General features: G+C 51.8%; 5 protein-coding genes across 5 annotated transcripts; 3 read left to right on the top strand and 2 right to left on the bottom strand.

The window, feature by feature from the left end:
- Positions 1-1106: 1106 nt before the first annotated feature.
- On the top strand, positions 1107-1964 carry GUITHDRAFT_78690 (hypothetical protein; the record flags this gene model as incomplete). The annotated part of the gene is made up of 1 exon (XM_005823707.1): positions 1107-1964. One exon carries the CDS (start codon positions 1107-1109, stop codon positions 1962-1964), a length of 858 nt encoding a protein of 285 aa, XP_005823764.1.
- A 3969-nt stretch (positions 1965-5933) lies between these two features.
- On the bottom strand, positions 5934-6713 carry GUITHDRAFT_78684 (Arf GTPase activating protein; the record flags this gene model as incomplete). The annotated part of the gene is made up of 1 exon (XM_005823706.1): positions 5934-6713. One exon carries the CDS (start codon positions 6711-6713, stop codon positions 5934-5936), a length of 780 nt encoding a protein of 259 aa, XP_005823763.1.
- A 1267-nt stretch (positions 6714-7980) lies between these two features.
- GUITHDRAFT_165660 (hypothetical protein) lies at positions 7981-9926 on the top strand (the record flags this gene model as incomplete). Its single annotated transcript, XM_005823705.1, has 13 exons — positions 7981-8133; positions 8182-8266; positions 8314-8346; positions 8391-8447; positions 8504-8524; positions 8576-8615; positions 8683-8750; positions 9127-9252; positions 9302-9448; positions 9496-9582; positions 9647-9699; positions 9761-9818; positions 9873-9926. The coding sequence occupies exons 1-13, from the start codon at positions 8000-8002 to the stop codon at positions 9924-9926; spliced, it is 963 nt and encodes a 320-aa protein (XP_005823762.1). The 5' UTR covers positions 7981-7999.
- Positions 9927-12293: 2367 nt separating this feature from the next.
- GUITHDRAFT_155148 (hypothetical protein) lies at positions 12294-13262 on the top strand (the record flags this gene model as incomplete). The annotated part of the gene is made up of 2 exons (XM_005823704.1): positions 12294-13154; positions 13228-13262. Exons 1-2 carry the CDS (start codon positions 12680-12682, stop codon positions 13260-13262), a joined length of 510 nt encoding a protein of 169 aa, XP_005823761.1. The 5' UTR covers positions 12294-12679.
- Positions 13263-14097: 835 nt separating this feature from the next.
- Positions 14098-16717, bottom strand: GUITHDRAFT_117077 (hypothetical protein; the record flags this gene model as incomplete). Its single annotated transcript, XM_005823703.1, has 15 exons — positions 14098-14258; positions 14348-14433; positions 14490-14599; positions 14668-14787; positions 14835-14870; positions 14926-15073; positions 15120-15172; positions 15426-15485; positions 15533-15616; positions 15688-15749; positions 15807-16023; positions 16071-16194; positions 16243-16471; positions 16523-16641; positions 16677-16717. The coding sequence occupies 15 exons, from the start codon at positions 16715-16717 to the stop codon at positions 14098-14100; spliced, it is 1650 nt and encodes a 549-aa protein (XP_005823760.1).
- Positions 16718-17045: the final 328 nt, after the last annotated feature.

Below are 17045 nucleotides of genomic sequence, written 5' to 3'. Positions count from 1 at the left end.
AGGCAGAGAGGAGCTCTCAGAGCTCCAAGGTTCACCCGGAACCTGTCACCTGGGATCATCTCGACCACGAGGACGACCTGGAGAAGGCGGTGCAGCACATCGCCAAGAGCATCTGCGAGAGCGACAGCTTCAAGACCTTCCAGTCCTGCCTCATCCTCTATCACGCCGTCGCCATGGCCATCAACCAGAGAGATTCTCCCGAGGCATTCAAAACTTTCGCAACCTTGTCCTACTGGATTGTCAACTCCATATTCCTCCTCCTTCTCTTGCTAAAGTACTTCTCGCATGGTTCCTTCGGTGACTTCTGGGACAACGGCGGCAACAAGTTTGAGATGCTCTTGATAGCATGCGGTCTGATCGGGTCCATCATCTCCAGTCCCTTCTTCATCCGACTGCCCTCTGTGCGCCTCTACTACCTCATGGATTATTTTCCCACCTTGCAATATCTCTTGTATTCAGCTCTTAGCAGCATCCGTGCGGTGTGGAACCTTACAGCCTTCATCTTCGTGCTCATCCTCTCTTTTGCGGTTGCTGGCCGTTACATCTTCAAGGAGAAGATGGATCCTATCACGCGATCCAACTTCGGCTCGCTACCTATCGCTCTGTTGACCACGTTTCAACTCGTGATAGGTGACTCGTGGAGCGGAGTGGTATACAGCGGGTTGGACGCTATGGATGGCACGTTTGCGCAATTGGGAGCAGCGATTTACCTGATAGGCTGGTTCACCTTTGCCTCTCTTATCATCTCAAACTTGTTTGTCGCTACCATCATTGAGAACTTCAAGATTCACGACACTGTTGCCAAGATTGCGCAGCCTGGGAGGTTGTACTTTGCGAGGAAGATGATAAGAGACGCATATCGCAACCTTTGGCTGCTCTCACGTCAATCGCAAATGTTGAAAGAGATGTCACAAGTACCACGTCGAAGCAGCGCTCTCTCAGACCATCCGCAGTCGTTCTCACAAGAGGTTCTGCATCATATCTCCGGATCAAAGCACAAGCGCGTTGTCCTGACATCCAAGTTTGTTCAAGTAGCACAAAATTCTCTGATTCGCTTCTCCTACAACATCGACGAGACCAAGAAGAAGGAAGAAGAAAGAACCCTCATGTTCTTCAACAAAGACAACAGCATCCGAAGGTTTGCGACATGGCTGGCCAGACAAGCTTGGTTCGACTTGATCGTCTACAACTCTATATTTCTCAGTTGTGTCCTCTTGACCCTCACACCTCCAGCTCCTGACATCCACCTCATCACCGATTTTCCGAACGTCATCTCAGCCTCCGTGTCCCGTGCCCTCACCTGGTTTCTCAACATTATCTTCACTCTGGAGTTCTCAGTTCGCGCGATGGAGCACGGGCTGGTGTTCACCAAGAAGGCCTACTTCAAAGACGGCTGGAACCTGCTCGACTTCCTGGTGCTCTCCCTCAGCTGGATAGATGAGACCGGCTGGTTTCAGAAAGGCAACACCGGCAAGGTCATCCGCCTTGCTAGAGCCCTGAGGCCGCTGAGGCTGATGAAGAGGAACGAGGGGCTCAGGCTGGTGATAGATGCTCTCCTCCGAACCCTGACTCCTGTGCTCTACGTCATCATCTTCACCATCTTCACCTTCATGGTGTTCGGCCTCATAGGCATGGGTCTCTTCGGCGGCAAGTTCAAGTCCTGCAGCGACCCGTCAGTCGCCTTTCCTCAAGGCAAGGCAGACTGCCTCGGCTGGTTCCTCATCGATAACGGGGTTGCGGTCCCCTCCTCCTGGCGGAACCCTCGTTTCGACTTCGACACTTTTGGCAACTCGGTGCAGACTCTGTTCCAGGTGATGACATTCAAGTACGTCAACGTGATCTACCAGGCCATGGACGTGACAGACGTCGACCAGAGCCCTCAGGTGAACTACAGCGTGTACAACGGCTTGTTCTTCGTCGTCTACCTCATCATCGGCGGGTTGTTTGTGAGTGTATTGAGCTGACTCTTGCTTTTACTGATTCTCCTTCAGGTGATGAACCTGTTTGTCGGTTTTATCATCGACGGCTTCAACGCCAACAAGGGGTCTTCTGAGAAGGACATCATCTTCTCAAGGTTCAACCGTCAGCTCTACATGTACAAGCCCAAGTACTTCAAGTTCCGCCTGCCTCAGAATGGCGTCAGCGTGCAAGCAAGGAAGCTGCTAGAGCACAGATACTTTGACGTCACTTCTTCTCTCTGCGTGCTGATCAACGTGACGTTCATGCTCGTCGATCATGCCGGGGCCTCACAGAGTTTCGAGAACATGATCAACTCACAGAACAACTTCTTCTACGCCGTCCTCTTGCTAGAAGTCTGCATCAACCTCGTTGGGTTTGGCCCTGGGGCCTTCCTGAATGACAACTGGAAGACTTTCGACCTCATCATTGCGCTCGGGTCTTCTGCCGGGTACATGGCACAGAACGACAAGGTCTCTCAGTTCTCTAAGTCTTTTCGGTTGTTCCGAATCTTCAAGCTGATGAAGATGATCACTCCTATCCGTATCATCCTTGAGACCCTGGTCTCCTGTCTCCCCCAGCTTGCAAACATCGTCCTCCTCCTGGTCCTCGTCTACTCCATCTTCGCTGTCAGCTTCGTCCAGATGTTCGGCACCACAAGGAACGGCGTTCGGCTCGGCCCCACCGCCAGTTTCTTCTCATACGAGAGCTCTCTTATGACCATCTTGCAGATCGTGACGGGGGACGAGTGGCAGGAGCTGGTGAAGGACTGCGGGATACAACCTCCCTACTGCACCCCCGTCTTCGATGACTCAGTCTACGGGTGGAGGGAGTGGAAGGACTTCAACTTGTCCTTCGGGGACTGCGGGCAGAGCTACTCGTTCATCGTGTTCGTGGTGATGAAGCTCGTGTGCGAGAAGGTGATGCTCAATCTCTTCATCGGCATGATCCTCGACAACTTCGGTTTCTTCACCGAAGAGGTCGGAGACTCCCAGGACGGCGACTGGTCGACGGGCCCGACCACGGAGCAGACGCAGCTGATCTCGCAGATCTTCTCCTTGTTCGACAGGCAGACAGGTCGAGCTCCTATCTCAGTCCTCAACCGCATGATGTGCGTGCTGCCCTACCCGTTCGGGTACCGAGGGAAGGACGGGGAGCTGGTGAGGAACGAGGACGACGACGCCATTGAGCTCCTGATCCGCTCCGAGCTCAACGTCCTCGTGAGGCTGCAGCGGGACATGAGCATACTGGAGAAGACGGAGAGCTGGAAGCGGTTCGTGCCCTTGTTCCTGCTGTCGGAGGATGTGAGCGAGACGATTAAGTTCGAGGACTACATGCGGACCATCTTCTTGTGGCGCAAGCACGACCTGATCCCTGACATGGTGCGGGTGATGAGAAATCAGCGGGTGGACGAAGTTATCTTCATCTCCTACGTCATCCTCATTGTCGACTTGCTCAAGAGAGCCGTCGGAGACAGGAAGCGGCAGCGGGACCTTCACACGATCCAGCAGCTCAGATCCTTTAGGCAGTGGGAGCGAGGAGACCAGGTTCAGACCATCCGCAACGCGCTAGTGAGGGACATGGTGAAGCAGGAGAAGGATGCGGCAAAGAAGCACTCCAAGCCCCTCATCCTTCTCCACGTCCCTGCCAGCTCTCGAGTCAAGATCGAGCTCCAGCCCTTCGACGCCGAGCACTACGAAGTCTACGAGCACGCGGAGAGGATACAGGACCCCTCCCAGGAGCTCGAGACGTTCCTTCACATGATCACCCGCTACAGAGCCATCCTCCAGTTCCTGGACCCCATCCACTCCGTGTACGGTGTCGTTGCAGCTGATCTGTCTGGCTGCACCTGGAAGGGCTGGGTAAGATCATCATCATCATCATCAGCTACCAGCGCCATCACCACACACTCACATCAAGATTTGATCGTCTCCTCGCCCTGCCCCATTCTCCTCCTCCTCCTCCTCATCATCATCATCACCACCACCACCACCACCACCACCACCATTGTCATCATGAGATAATCTGTACCGACATCCTCCTTCTTGTCGTTATGCTGAGTTTGACCTGCAGAGGCGGCGGGAAGGACGGGACGGGACTCTCTTTCATCCGAGCTCCTTCGAGAGGAGCGAGTACGACAAAGACTGGGAGAGCATCTCCATGGCCTACAACGTGGAGGCCACACTCACCTCACGGCCGACTTACCTGATCCTCGGGGAAGTTACTGATCTCCTCTGCTCTCTGCGGCAGCCTGGTCGCCTCCTCCTCAACCTGGGGCTCTCTCGCTACGAGTTCCTCTACCGCAACCTCGTGGCTGACTCGGGGCGAGCAGCGCACGCGGAGGGGTCGACGGCAAGGAGCGTCATGCAAGTGATCGGGTACGCGCCGCTCGAGCTCAAGTTCAAGGATGCAGAACATTTGGCGCGCAAAAAGGTGCTGGTGAACCAAGATGTGGAGGTAGATGCGATCTGAGACGACAGATGTATGGAAACACGAGGTTAGCTACAGTTATGAAATGCGATCTAAGACGACAGATGTATGGAAACACGAGGTTAGCTACAGTTATGAAATGCGATCTAAGACGACAGATGTATGGAAACACGAGGTTAGCTACAGTTATGAGAGGTCGATCAGGTCGAACGAAACCAGAGGGTTGGAGTCTTGTGCCTTGGACTTGCTCTTGGAGCTCTTGGGTGGAACCTCCTCATCGCTCTCCTGCTTCTTGGACGACTTCTTGGACTTCTTCTTCTTCTCTTTGGAGGTCTTCTTCTTTGGGGCCTCGTCTTCGCTCTCGCTGGAGTCTTCCACCACCTTCTTGCTCTTCGACTTGGAACTTGCCTTGCTGTCCTCCTCATCGCTGTCCAGCCATCGATCAAGGTCGGCATGGTCGAGCTCCCCGATCCCGAGGCTCTTGCTCGTGCTGTTTCCTCGGATCTCTCCGAACCCTCCGCATCTGGCGGATCCGTCGGAGCCGAACCCCTCCAGGCGCCCGTTGCCAGACCCCTGTTGCATGCTGCCCATCGAGGCGGCGCTCGATTTCTTGCTCTGCTCCAGCCGCCTGCGAGCTTCTTGATCGATCCACGAGCCCGAGGAGGAGGAGAAATTGTTTCCCGAGAGGCCCATGCGGTCTTTGGCGGAGGAGAGCCATCCTCCCGCGTTCTCCTTGAGGTAGGACGCAGCAGACACCATGACGGACCCAGCCTTGCCGGCCACCTCAGGCAAGACCTCAGCTGCCTTGTCCTTGACAATAGTCGCTGTTTCTTTAGTAAAGAACCCTTTGTGCAGGATTGCGTGAGTCAGAGGGTTGTCGCCCTTGTACCCATCCAGCACGTTGCTGTAGTCCCTCTTGCTTCTCTCCACCTGCGCGTCATCCCCGAAGAAGTCGGAGGAGGAGATCCCCGACTTGCCCGAGAACTGCTCCATGTACTCCTGCTTCTCCCGCTCCTTCCTCGCCTTCTCCTCCATCGCCTCTCGACGCAATCGAGCCATGGTGCTCTCCTTCAGCGCCGGGTTCACGTTGGAGTCTGCATCCCCGCTCGCCTGTTTCGTCTTGTGCTTCTCCGCCTTCTCTTTCTTCGCCTTGCGCCTGTAATGCCGTCAGCGGCGGGCGTTGCTCCTGCTGTCCTCACCTTCTCGCCTTCTCCTTCTCCTCCTCGTCCTCTGACGAGTCGCTCTCACTGTCCACTACCTCCCTCTTGACGGGGGGGTTGACGCTGGCAGTCCCGCAGATCATCTCGAGCTTGGCAATGGCCTCACGCTCCCTCTCCCTGTCCTTCTCCTCCTTCCTCTTCTGGATCCGTTGGTCCAGCGACTCTCGATCAAGAGCAACTTCCTCGCTCGATTTCGAAGAGGAAGAACGAGACTTAGTCTTATCTTGCTTCTTCTTGGCCTTAGCAACATGTCAGACTTCAACTCTAGTCATCCCAGCACTCACCTTGTCCGATGATTGCGACGGCGCGCTCTCAGATTGAAGAAAGTCATCCAGCTGGATCATCAAAGTCACAGCGCGAAGCTTCAGAATCTCTCTTTACCTCCTCCTTCGATTCCGCCACGTCCCAATCAATCAGGTTAGTGCTGACTGTGCTCCGTTTCGCCGCCTTCTTCGCCTGATCTTTCTTCTTGGACGCGACCGTCACTGTGACCGTGAGCTCGCTCCCGGAATCTGAAGTCTCCTCCTCGGACTCCTCCTCGCTCTCACTCGTTTCCACCTTCTTCGACCTCCTCGGGCGCTTTTCCAGCTTGTCCACGGCTTTCTTCAGCTGATCCCTCCACTTCTGAGCTGCTTTACTGGACCAGCGCTGGGCCAGGGGGAGGTCGTAACTGTCGTTCTCCTTGAGAAACGCCTTGCAGGCCTTGTTTCCTCCCGCCTTCATGAACGCCAACTGTCGATCATCCCACTTGTCCATTGTGACACTCCGGACGAAGCTGAGATGCACTCCGAGCCCGCGGTGCTTCCCCGAGCAGTCGATACAGAAGAACACTCCAAGATTCACCGAAGCCCTGTTTGTAGGATGAGAAGGGGAGAGCACAAGGAGAAAGAGCAAGTCAGAGGAAAAGAGAGATGAGCGGAGAAGTAGGTGAGGATGGTGGTGGTGATGCTTGAGGAAGTGGAGAGGTACTGGGGCAGGAGGAGGAGGAGGAGGAGGAGGAGGAGGAGAGCAGCAGTAGCAGCAGCAGCAGCAGCAGCAGAAAGTTGCGGTGGCGGAGGTTGGAAAAGAAAAAGAAGAAAAGGCGGAGAAGGTCGGGAGAGGATTCATTGAGATCTCACCAATCCACGGAAAGTTTGCTTCCACAATCAATACACCTTTGGTTGGCCTTCTCGCTCATGAGGCTGCAAGAGCAGATCGAGTCAAGCCGATGGGCATCCAAGGTCATCACTCACTCAGAGAGAATCTTCTTGGCTTCTGGTGTACATGAAGACATTCTTGGCTGTATCCTCGGGCGGCCTGCTATAGCGGTCAAGTGTCGTTGGCACAGGACAAACTCTATTGCGTGTTAAGGTGCATCATTACAATCTACATCGATCGGCTACACTGCAACATCAAACCTTTCATTCTGTCCACTATCATCCTAAGATGTTGCAGGAGTCATGTTTGACTTGAGTTACAACAAGCCTGATCCCAATCAGAATGCGCCTGGGTCCCTCGACATACCCCAGTACGGACCATGCTTATTCGCTACTATCATACAGCAACAAGTTTCATCCAAACCAGATGTCAAACTCAACAACTATCATCCATTTGATACTTCTGACATCTCTATTGGCGATTTTCCCTCCCTGATCTAATTTCTTGTGCACCCTTAATTTTTCATAGGGAGAACTATCAGTTCCATCTTAATGCTTCATCTTTCCTGACTCGTGATTCTCACTGTCCTCCGACTCTCCTCCGACTCTCCTCTCCATCTCCCCTCTCTTTCTCATATCCTCCTTCGCTCCTTCCGTTCCTCGGTTCCCTGAGCATTCATCAACATGCCATGACGCCGCAGGGGGAGGAGTTCTCATGTATTCTCAAGGGGTGGGGGTGCAAAGGATATTAACAAGGGTAGGGTCCTTGAGATTCAAAGGGAAAAAAGGACAACTAGGGTCATATACCCCACCTATCTCAATGGACCAAGAATATATATGTTACAGGGGTGATCAAAGCTTCACCAGGGGTTAATAAAACACATTTCCAGTTGACTACCTTCGAATCTTTGTTAAATAGGGGTGGGTAGTGCCTAAAGAGAACCTTGGCGTTTCCTTTCATCAAAAGCCAACCCACCCCACCCTCAACAACCGTCAAAAAATACACCACCCCTCAATTTCTATGTTTATCACCCCTACTCTCTATTGATTAATACCCACCCACAATCCTTGATCCACCCTCTTTTCAACCCCCACCCCCATTCTATCCTATCTATTTGCGGAGGAGGTGTGAGGGCAGCAATGATATCATAATGCAAAATACCTATAAAAATATCTCTGTCTTTTTGATGGTTCTCAAAACCGTTACAGCCAGGTTACAGCACAATTTGCGAGCAACCAGCAGTAGTGGAAAGTGCCATGGCAGGGCGCATCGCACCAGCGCTGCTTGTGGTCCTCCTGGACCTGCTGCTGGATAAGTCAGCTGGGACAGATGGGTCGATGATCAACTTGCAGTGGCATGCTGAGCCATACCACAGCCTTCTACAGCTCAGGTCAGCTTCTAGGATCGGCATGCGGGCAAAGCCTGACTCCGATTGCAGGAGGCTGCGATTGCGAGGAGGGGAGGAGATGAAGCTATCCAAGAAGATGGAAGTCTTGTGGGACAGGGCCAACACAGCTAGAATGGTAACGGCATTGTTTGTTATGAGCATGTTTCACGGTGTCTGCATCAGATGCAGGAGAAAATGCATGAACACAGCGATGTTGTAAGTATCTCTTGGCTCATGTCAGTTCTAACTACTCATGTCAGGATAACAAGGATCTGAGCAGACTGGTAGAAGAGATCAGAGAGCAACTCAACACTGATGTACACGATCTTTCCTTTTCTCGATCTTCTTTCTGACAAGATGGTTCTGTTTGTAGTCCGCCTTACTGCGACATGAAGTGAGAGCTTGGAAGTTACAGCAGGAGTGCTTTGATTGTGCCGATATGCAGGTATGTTACGCACTCGGGCAAACAAGATCGGCAGAAGCAGGTGAGGTGGAGGATTGAGAACAACCAGCTCGCGTTATGCCCTTTCCCTCTGAGTACATGTGTTTCAGTACCAATCTTACGGGAAATCCTTCAAGATCGATCCGAGGAAGCGATAGTGAGGCATGAAGCTGCTGAGGTGCGATGAATTGGCTGCTGTTGTATCATATCATCAAAGGTCTCTTTTTGAAGGCTCTCTCTGCGATTGGTGATGAAGAATGTGTGCCCTTGCTCGTGCAAATGACTCTTGATCCCTGCCAAGAAGGTGTTTGCAATGGCCGATGACAGTTTGCACTGACATGCATTTTTCAAAGTTGCTGATACCTGCATCATTGCTATTGACAGAATGATGTGGAAGAAAGAGGAGGTATGAAATTGCTCTCATTCATTGCATGTTGACAGCAAGCCGTAACATCTGCAATTTTTAGGGCGGCGAAGATTTGCTGCAAAATGTGTTGTTGTCTCTTGCTGCTTTCATTGCTGCTTTCAGCTGCGATTGACTCAAATTCTCACAGAGTGAATTTGTCTCAGTTGACCCCGCGCCAGCATTTGGGAAATCGGACAACAAGCCTGAGGGCCAAAAGAGCTGGATCTCCCAAGTTTTTCTCGACCAGAAGCGGAGCTTGTTCGATAGATATAGGGTACATGAATTGACGTCTCCCTCGATCATATGATCTTTCTCTCCTATAGGCCCTCTTCTCACTCCGAAACTTGGGTGGCCCGGAATGTGTCAAAGGTGGTTTTGCCATCTGCCTTCTGGGTCAAAAGATACATCGTGATCTTTTGACAGTGATCTGTGAGGGGGTGAAAGACCCAAACGCCTTGTTTCGACACGAAGTGATTGTTGCTGCTTGTCAAGACTCGATGCAACTCAATGAAGACAGGTTGCTTTTGTTCTTGGACAAATATCGGACCCTGAGGCCCTCCCTGCTCTTCAATCCCTTCTGGAAAACAGCACCGAGAACTCCATGGTGTAGTCAAAACCCTCTCCCCGACAAATTCGACGTTGAGATGATGTCGATATTTCATTAACAGGTTCGGCATGAAGCTGCTGAGGCTATCGGGGGTATGGGGCTAGTGGAATGCAGGTACAGCACGTCTGGTGCTCCTTTTGCGACTCCGAATGTAATTGCATTCCTGGTATCACAGAGAACTTCTTGAAAGGTACCTTCACGACAAGGACCCGGTGGTTTCACAGAGCTGTGAGGTAAATGGCAAAGCTTGCCAGCTTCTGGACTCGATGTGATAACTTGATGTGAAGGTTGCGTTGGATATGACATCTTACTGGAAAGAATTCAAGGAGGCAAGAGTATGATTCATTTACGAGGGCAAGTTGAGTTTAGGCATCCCACCCTCGATGTACACAAAAATTTTCTTCAAAGTTTCAAGAAACTCAATCGTGTGTGCGAAACAAGACATTCTTGGCACCATGTTTTGCCCATATTGCAATCGCGTCATCATGAAACCGCGGATTCCTCGGTGAGATTGACTAAAAAGGAACTGTCGCCCCAGCTACTTGTACCCTCTATCCAAAGCAGGAGGTCTGTGAAAGAAGTGCACGTAATAGGTTCTGAATCCTTGTTTGTGGCTCGCACGGTTGACACGCGCGTCTTCAAGTGCTGCACTTGCTTCACGCGGACATTCTTGTCAGAGAGTCGGGTTATATTCGAGATAATCTGGTTCGACTAGCGACGCAAGATGGTTCTCGATGATTATGACCACTAGCTCCATCTTTGATCTCGGAGCACAGACGCGGAAAGATGGAGCAGCATGCTGGTCATCTACGACGTTCTATCTCCTAACGACTTTGTTCGTGCAGGGTCCGCGCGCCCTCCCGGGGTCAAGACTGCCATAGTCGAGTCGCTACTTTTCGGAAATGGTGATATCGCAACGTTTCGGTCGCACGACAACATCGACCGGCGCTGCTTGTCGTCGTGCAAAAGGAAATCTCTCTGTATGCCTACACCGGACAGTCCGCTACCACCCCTCCCAGGACCCACCCCCTCCTTGCCCCGGTCAAAACGTGTAATCGTGAGGCTCCCAGGTTTCAACCCTGTAAGATCTAGGGGTCACTCCGGTACCAGAAAGATGATGAAGGGGTGGGTGGGGGTACTCTGTAAGATCTAGGGGTCACTCCGGTACCAGAAAGATTTCTGGTACTCTGTAAGATCTAGGGGTCACTCCGGTACCAGAAAGATCTTTCCCGCTACAACACCCCTCCACATCATTCAGCACCCTTGATCGCCTACCCCATGGTGCATACCCTTGATGAGTCGTCGCAAAAACTCCTCCCAGTCATCAGCTGCAGGCACCCCCGGTGACGTTAGGCCCTCTGCCAGCGCCTGTCTTCTCGTATCGCGTTATCTTCAGACTCTCCGGCCCCGCAACCTTGATCGCTGGATAGACGGCGGCCAATGTGAGGGTTGATGCCCTCCCAATCGGGGGGTAGGGGTGGGTAGAGATACAATCGAGTACCCCGCCACTTCAAAAGTGTCCACCCCTGCTGTTCTGTCTAAGTTACCGTAAAGAGTCGGTGGGTACTTAGACCCATCGATATTTTTAGATCACTTTTGGTTGAGGGGTATCGAGTTCTAACTGCGTCGATGTTTTTTTCATCCCGTCTCCGCCCCTTGTTGACGTATCAGTCAGCATAGCACCGACACCCTACCGATGTCTGGTCAATGGGGGGTAAAGGGGGTGTGTCAGCTTTACATAATAAGAACATAAGAGGGTTAGGATATCGAATTTGCACCTTTTCATTGCATGCAACATTTTTTTTAATCATGATCCTACCGAGCAAAATAATTAGTCATCCTTTCAATTTTTGAGGGAAGAAAGAAAGCGGAGTTCCGGTGTATAAGGTGCAAACCCATACATCGGGGGGTCCTCCAATAAGGTTTTTCCCTGGGTATTGGTGGGGTCTCTTTTGGTGAATAGGGAGGGTGTATCGAAAGGGCTCTGAACATCAGTGGGTAGGGGTGGAGTTGGTCATCAGGGTAGCATGACTGCTGATCTAGGTAACTGGCTTCTTTGGATGAAACGAACTGAAAGTCAAACGTATCGGAAAGGTCACGAGGTGATTTCATGGCTGTCCTTTTTTCATAGTGATCAACAACCACCCTTATCACCCCCTGTTCTGACTCAATATTGTTTACTGGGTAGAACCACCCACCCGCACGAGTACAATTCTTTGGCAGAAATGATTTTTAGATAAAACAATGTTAATTTGCCTGCTTTACTACCCCCACCCTATCATGTCAGTACCTTCCAGTACCCCAGAATGGTCCGTGACTGATCGATCCACCTACCTACCCCCTGTATCGTCGACTGCGTATGACCTCTGAAGGCAGTACCCCCACCCACCCACTTTTCAAGATTTTCTGATTCACCCCCCTTTTTACTAGCTACACCACCCATGACAGACCATGGTGAACGAGATCCTCCTCCCACAACCCCTATTTTTTGGACCGAGGTGAGTCACGGTTTCCACAAAATCGCGCCGGTTGGAATAATCATTCTGACCACCCCGACATCAACCCGTCACCACCCTACCTTTTCTGAGGACACTGTATCCACTCCGTCTCCTCCACGAAAGGCCCCACCCACCCCCTTGGTTCTATAAAGTGCCTCGCCTCGTTCGCTGCCAGAGATTTCTTTCCTTCCTGTTTCCCACGGCATCCCTTCGCCCTCCTCCCTCACACCACCAACACGCTCCCTCCTCTCGTGGCCCATTATCATTCCTCTCCTCATCCCAATCTTGGTTTCTTGAAGTCCCTGCTTTCTACTTCCGTGCTCGCTGCTCCAATTTCACACCTTGGGTTCCCATTCGTGCAAGTGTCCGTGGCCATCCCTGAGGAGTTCTAGCGGAGCCTCGAGTCCGAGCTGGAATTCTTCTTGCCTCTAGATTGAAGATCTGTCATCAGAAGCAAACCCTCAAAGGTTCCCTGCCTTGGTTGTTGGTTTGCCCGTTGGGGCCGTCGAAGGCAGGAGGAAATCGTGAAAATCATCAGAATTTGAGATTTATCCTCTCGAGCGAGCCTGACTTGTGAACTAGATCTGTTGTTCTCCATGTCTTTGATCAATCCGCTGACAGCTCAGGAGATCTTGGCATTTCTGAGCGTGCCAGACAGCGATCTCTTGGACCAACCCCTCGGAGCTGTTGACTCCAACATGAACGCGGCACCGGAGAGCGCGCAAGAGCTTTTTAACACAGACCTTTCCACACCAGCGCTGCGATGTGTCACACCGAACCCTCTTGAGCAAGATGCATGGGATGAGATCAGCACAGATCCAGACGAGGCCAACGTCAAGGAGCAGTCTGATGACAGTGACGAGCCGTTCACCAAGGAGGCACATGAAAACCTCACGAGAACGGATGCAAACGCAGCAGTGAAGCACGAGTACGATGCTGAGGATCAATTCCACTCGGCAATGTCTGATACCAAGGAGCCCTGGGTGAGGATCATACCAAGAAGAGGCAACGCTCTGGAGAACAGACCTGTCGTGATCACTTTGGAAGTTCTTTCCAAGCACTTCCACGAAAGTATTGAGATGGCTGCGAAGAAGATTGTAAGTGACTGATGCATATCTTGCACATCAATCTTACTCTTACACAGGGCATCGGCAAGTCAACTATGAAGCATGTTTGTAGAAGATTGGGAGTTGTGAAGTGGCCATACACGCACAAGGGTCAGAGGAGACGGTGTCCGCAACGAGCTTCTTCTTCCAACTCTCAGAGCATGTAGACTTTGATGCTAGACACGTGTGCTATTTAATCTACCCTCTTCATTGTTTTTGTCTTGTATTCGGTCAAGAAGATGTGATTTTAAAACTTTTAATGATTGCATAACTATCTGCCTCGGCAGTGCTGGTGTCTTTAATCTTATTTGGGGTATGAGATTGTCGACCAGAGCGACCTTGGTCGTTTTTTGCATTCTTGACGCTCATATAGACACTTTCTATCTCTATCTTTGCCACGATGTACACTGTGATGTCTGAAGATCTAAAAACCCTCGGACATCTACAAACCGATAGGGTACAGGCAATCTTCTTCATCCTGCTGGCCTCTTCAAAAAGACTCATGGCTCACCAGGTAATGGCAAAGCAAGAGCACAGGGACGGATGAATCTTACTTGTCGTACAGCTGCGTCGTGAATTGGAGGAGGGGGTGACAATTGTTGCTGTGCAGCTGTCGTTACCTGAAACAATCAAAATGTGTCAAGGTACTGTCCTTCTTTTTCGTATGGCTCCAATAAGGGCTTTCGAAGAGGAGGGTCTTGCTCTCATAGCACAGCAGAGGACGCAACAAGGAGAATCGAAAGGCAAGGGAATGACCTTACGAGCGAGTCAGGGTAGCAGGAAGGGGAAAGGAAAGACGGAAGGTTAGGAAACAATGATTCATTCATCGTTACGCTGCCTAGCAGGAGCAACTGATAACAGCTGGATACCAGCAAGACAAGCAGTTGGAGCTGGGATAGACAGTCATGCTAGTGGCTATCAGGGTGGTAGGATGAGCGGGGCCGTCTGGTGAGAGTGACTCTGAAGCGATCTTCGGTGTTGCTGCTGTTGAACCTCCCGAGCGTGAGGGTCACTTGCGTCCCAGGCTTCCCTCGGATGTGTCGGAAGACGTCTTCTATCGAGTGATCGTCTGGAATGAGATGAGAGCCGGCAGGAGGGGAGGGAAGAGCCGGGAGGGGAGAGAAGGAGAGGAGAGAGGAGAGGAGTAGGCCAAGTCACCGTCAACCACGAGGTCGTCAACCAGGTGGATTCTATCGTTGAGCTCAATCTTCCTTGAAAGATCTGCTGGGCCGTCGGGAAAGATTCTGCCGAAGGAGAGCAGGAAGGAGTCAGCGACTGCTGCTCGAGCTAGCAAACGAACCTCAGCACGTAGATGTGCCCTGCTCTGTCAGACCCATCGGGATATCGACCCGCTGATCCTCCCTGGGGATACTTGCCGACTATCATCCCTACCCCGCCCATCTCCTCGGACTGTTGAGGTGCTCAGAAGGAGGAAGAGGAGAAAGAGGAGGAAGAGGAGGAAGAGGAGGAAGACTTACGAGGTGGAAGTTTGCCTTGCACCAGTCGACAAGCATCACAAGACCGACGAAGTGAGTCTGAAGCTCCACCATGTTGGTTCTCAACGTCAGAACCTCCGACTTGAGCGCGTCATGAGCAGACTGCGATCAGGTAAGAATCATGAATTGCATGCAGAGCCAATGACTACCAACTCCATCTTGTACTGCTCTGTTATGACTTTGATCTGTCGTGGCGAACACGTCAAAGACTTATCAGCTCCAGCTATAACGATCATGTACCCGCATCTCTAAAGTCTGAATCTCCTCAATCTTCTTCTTCATGGTAATCGACGAGTCAAACAGCTCGCTGATGCGGAGCTCGAGCAAGGAGATCTGCTCCTTGTACTTCTTGATCATGATAGTCGACTCCTCATTCACAGCCTGGAGCCTGTTTCATGACCATCAACACAACAACTTCTCTTCAGGGATCATACGCATGATTCTCAGTCTCAAACTTCAGCAAGCTTTGTCGAAGGTTCCTGACTTCCTGACTCATCTGTGAATGAGACAGAGAGGTCAATGTCAAGGACTGGCAAGAGAAGCATCTGCCTGCTCCACTTGCTTCCTCAGGTTCGCGTTTTGCTCCTTCCATGCTGAGTCATCGTAACTCGCAATCTCTGACGATCCAAGTTTGACGCGATGAGTCTGATCCTTGTGAGACTGTGCTATTCTCTCGCAGGACATTTGGAGCTTGTAAAAGAGACAAATCGGAATTGGACCATTGAGGATGCAACCTTTACCTTCTCCATGCTAATCTTGATTGAGTTGTACTTCTCGTCCAAGGAGTTTTTCTCGGAGGTCTTTGGCAGCATGAGTGTAGAGAAACAACAGAAACATCTGACAACACCATGTTGCGGAGCTTGATTTCCAATTCGGTTGAGCTTGCCAGAGCGAGATCCCTTTCGTTCTTCAACGCTTCTACGTCTTGCAGCTGAACGCAAGAAACAAGAACCCAAAACCAATCACAGACAGACAGAAAGAATTCAATGTAAAGTTCTTCACCATCTTTTGTTGCTGTTGAGCGAGGAGCTTGTATTTGTGCTTCTCATCATCAATCTGCAGATCTTTTCCATCCAAAAGCACTCGTCATCCACAAGGTCATAGTTGATTTCAAGTCTCACTGAGCTCTCTGATGAGTTTCTTCTGATCATTGCAAGTCTTGTCAAGCTCAGTCTTGATGGCCATACATTCCTCAACTCGTTCTTCTTGCCTTGACCTCTTCTTCTTCTCCTCCTCCCACTTCGCCCGCATCCTCACTGCGCTCTCCATCTCTGCCTCGAGCTGTTCCTCCAAACCCTTCCTTGAAGTCTGCGCTCCCTTCACCTTAGTCAGCAGCTCCTGCCACCACAGCTCAGCCTCCTCGCCAGCGCACAAGTCACCAGCACCTGCTGCTTCTCCTTCTCCTCTTTGAGCTCTTCCCGCGCTCTTAACAGCAGCTCCTCCTTGTCCTCGAGCTCGCGCTCAAGGTCCCGGATCCTCTCCTGGAGAGTCACGGTCTCCTCTGTCTTGCTGTCACCGCAGCCTCATCAGTCCCTGCCCCTTGCCAGGCTTCCCTACCGGTAGCTGTGGGAGGCGGAGGCTACTCGGAGCTGACTCGCGCGGTTTTCCGCATCCTCGAGGTCTTGAATGAGCTCGAGGGCGATGTCGTTGGGGGTGGTCTTGTCTGTGAGGACCGTCTGCTTCAGGTGGTCGCGGGTGCGGAAGTAGATCTTCTCTGATGCATCAACGGCCGATAGCTCGTGGCTGCTCAGCTTCCTGTTGTCTATGTTTCCCCCGTCCCAGCAGACTGCAAGGGCGCATGAGTCAGCGACGTTACTGCAGCAGCAGTTGCCGTCACCTTTGACTCTGTCGCCGTCTATCGAGACGATCGTTCCATGGTTCTGCCGACTTGAGCCAACACTGGTCGAGACTCGTGACCCGATGCTGGGCTCGATGTCAAGCCCGACGATAAGGCGCCTGGCCTTATAGTCAACAGCGCTGCGGCAGCAAACCTGCACTGCATTTCGACGCGGCTCCCTTCCTCTTCCGACATTTGCCACGCCTTCGGTATTATCTCTTTCTCTCGGGAAGTCTAAGTTGTCATTGACATCTGTTACCTAGACAGTTTTTCTACACTGATGATCGTCAGTGCTTCTTTCTACTGCAGTCCCTGGCACTAACTTCACCGGGCAATTAGCCCCTGACAAGACTCCGGGACCTCCCTCCCTCTTCGAGTCCCTCAGCCTCCAGCTTTCGGATGGTTCTGCCCTTCTCCGCGTCTCTCTGTCGCACAGGTTCTGCTCCTCCCCCCTTCCCTCCTCCCTGCCATCAGTTACCTTGTCGTCGCCATCAAGTTCGCCGCTTCCGATCGGGTCAAGAGA

The sequence above is a fragment of the Guillardia theta genome, assembly GCF_000315625.1.
Source record: "Guillardia theta CCMP2712 unplaced genomic scaffold GUITHscaffold_104, whole genome shotgun sequence".
In the NCBI taxonomy this organism is placed as follows: Eukaryota; class Cryptophyceae; order Pyrenomonadales; family Geminigeraceae; genus Guillardia; species Guillardia theta.
This window is presented reverse-complemented; position numbering and strand designations above follow the sequence as displayed.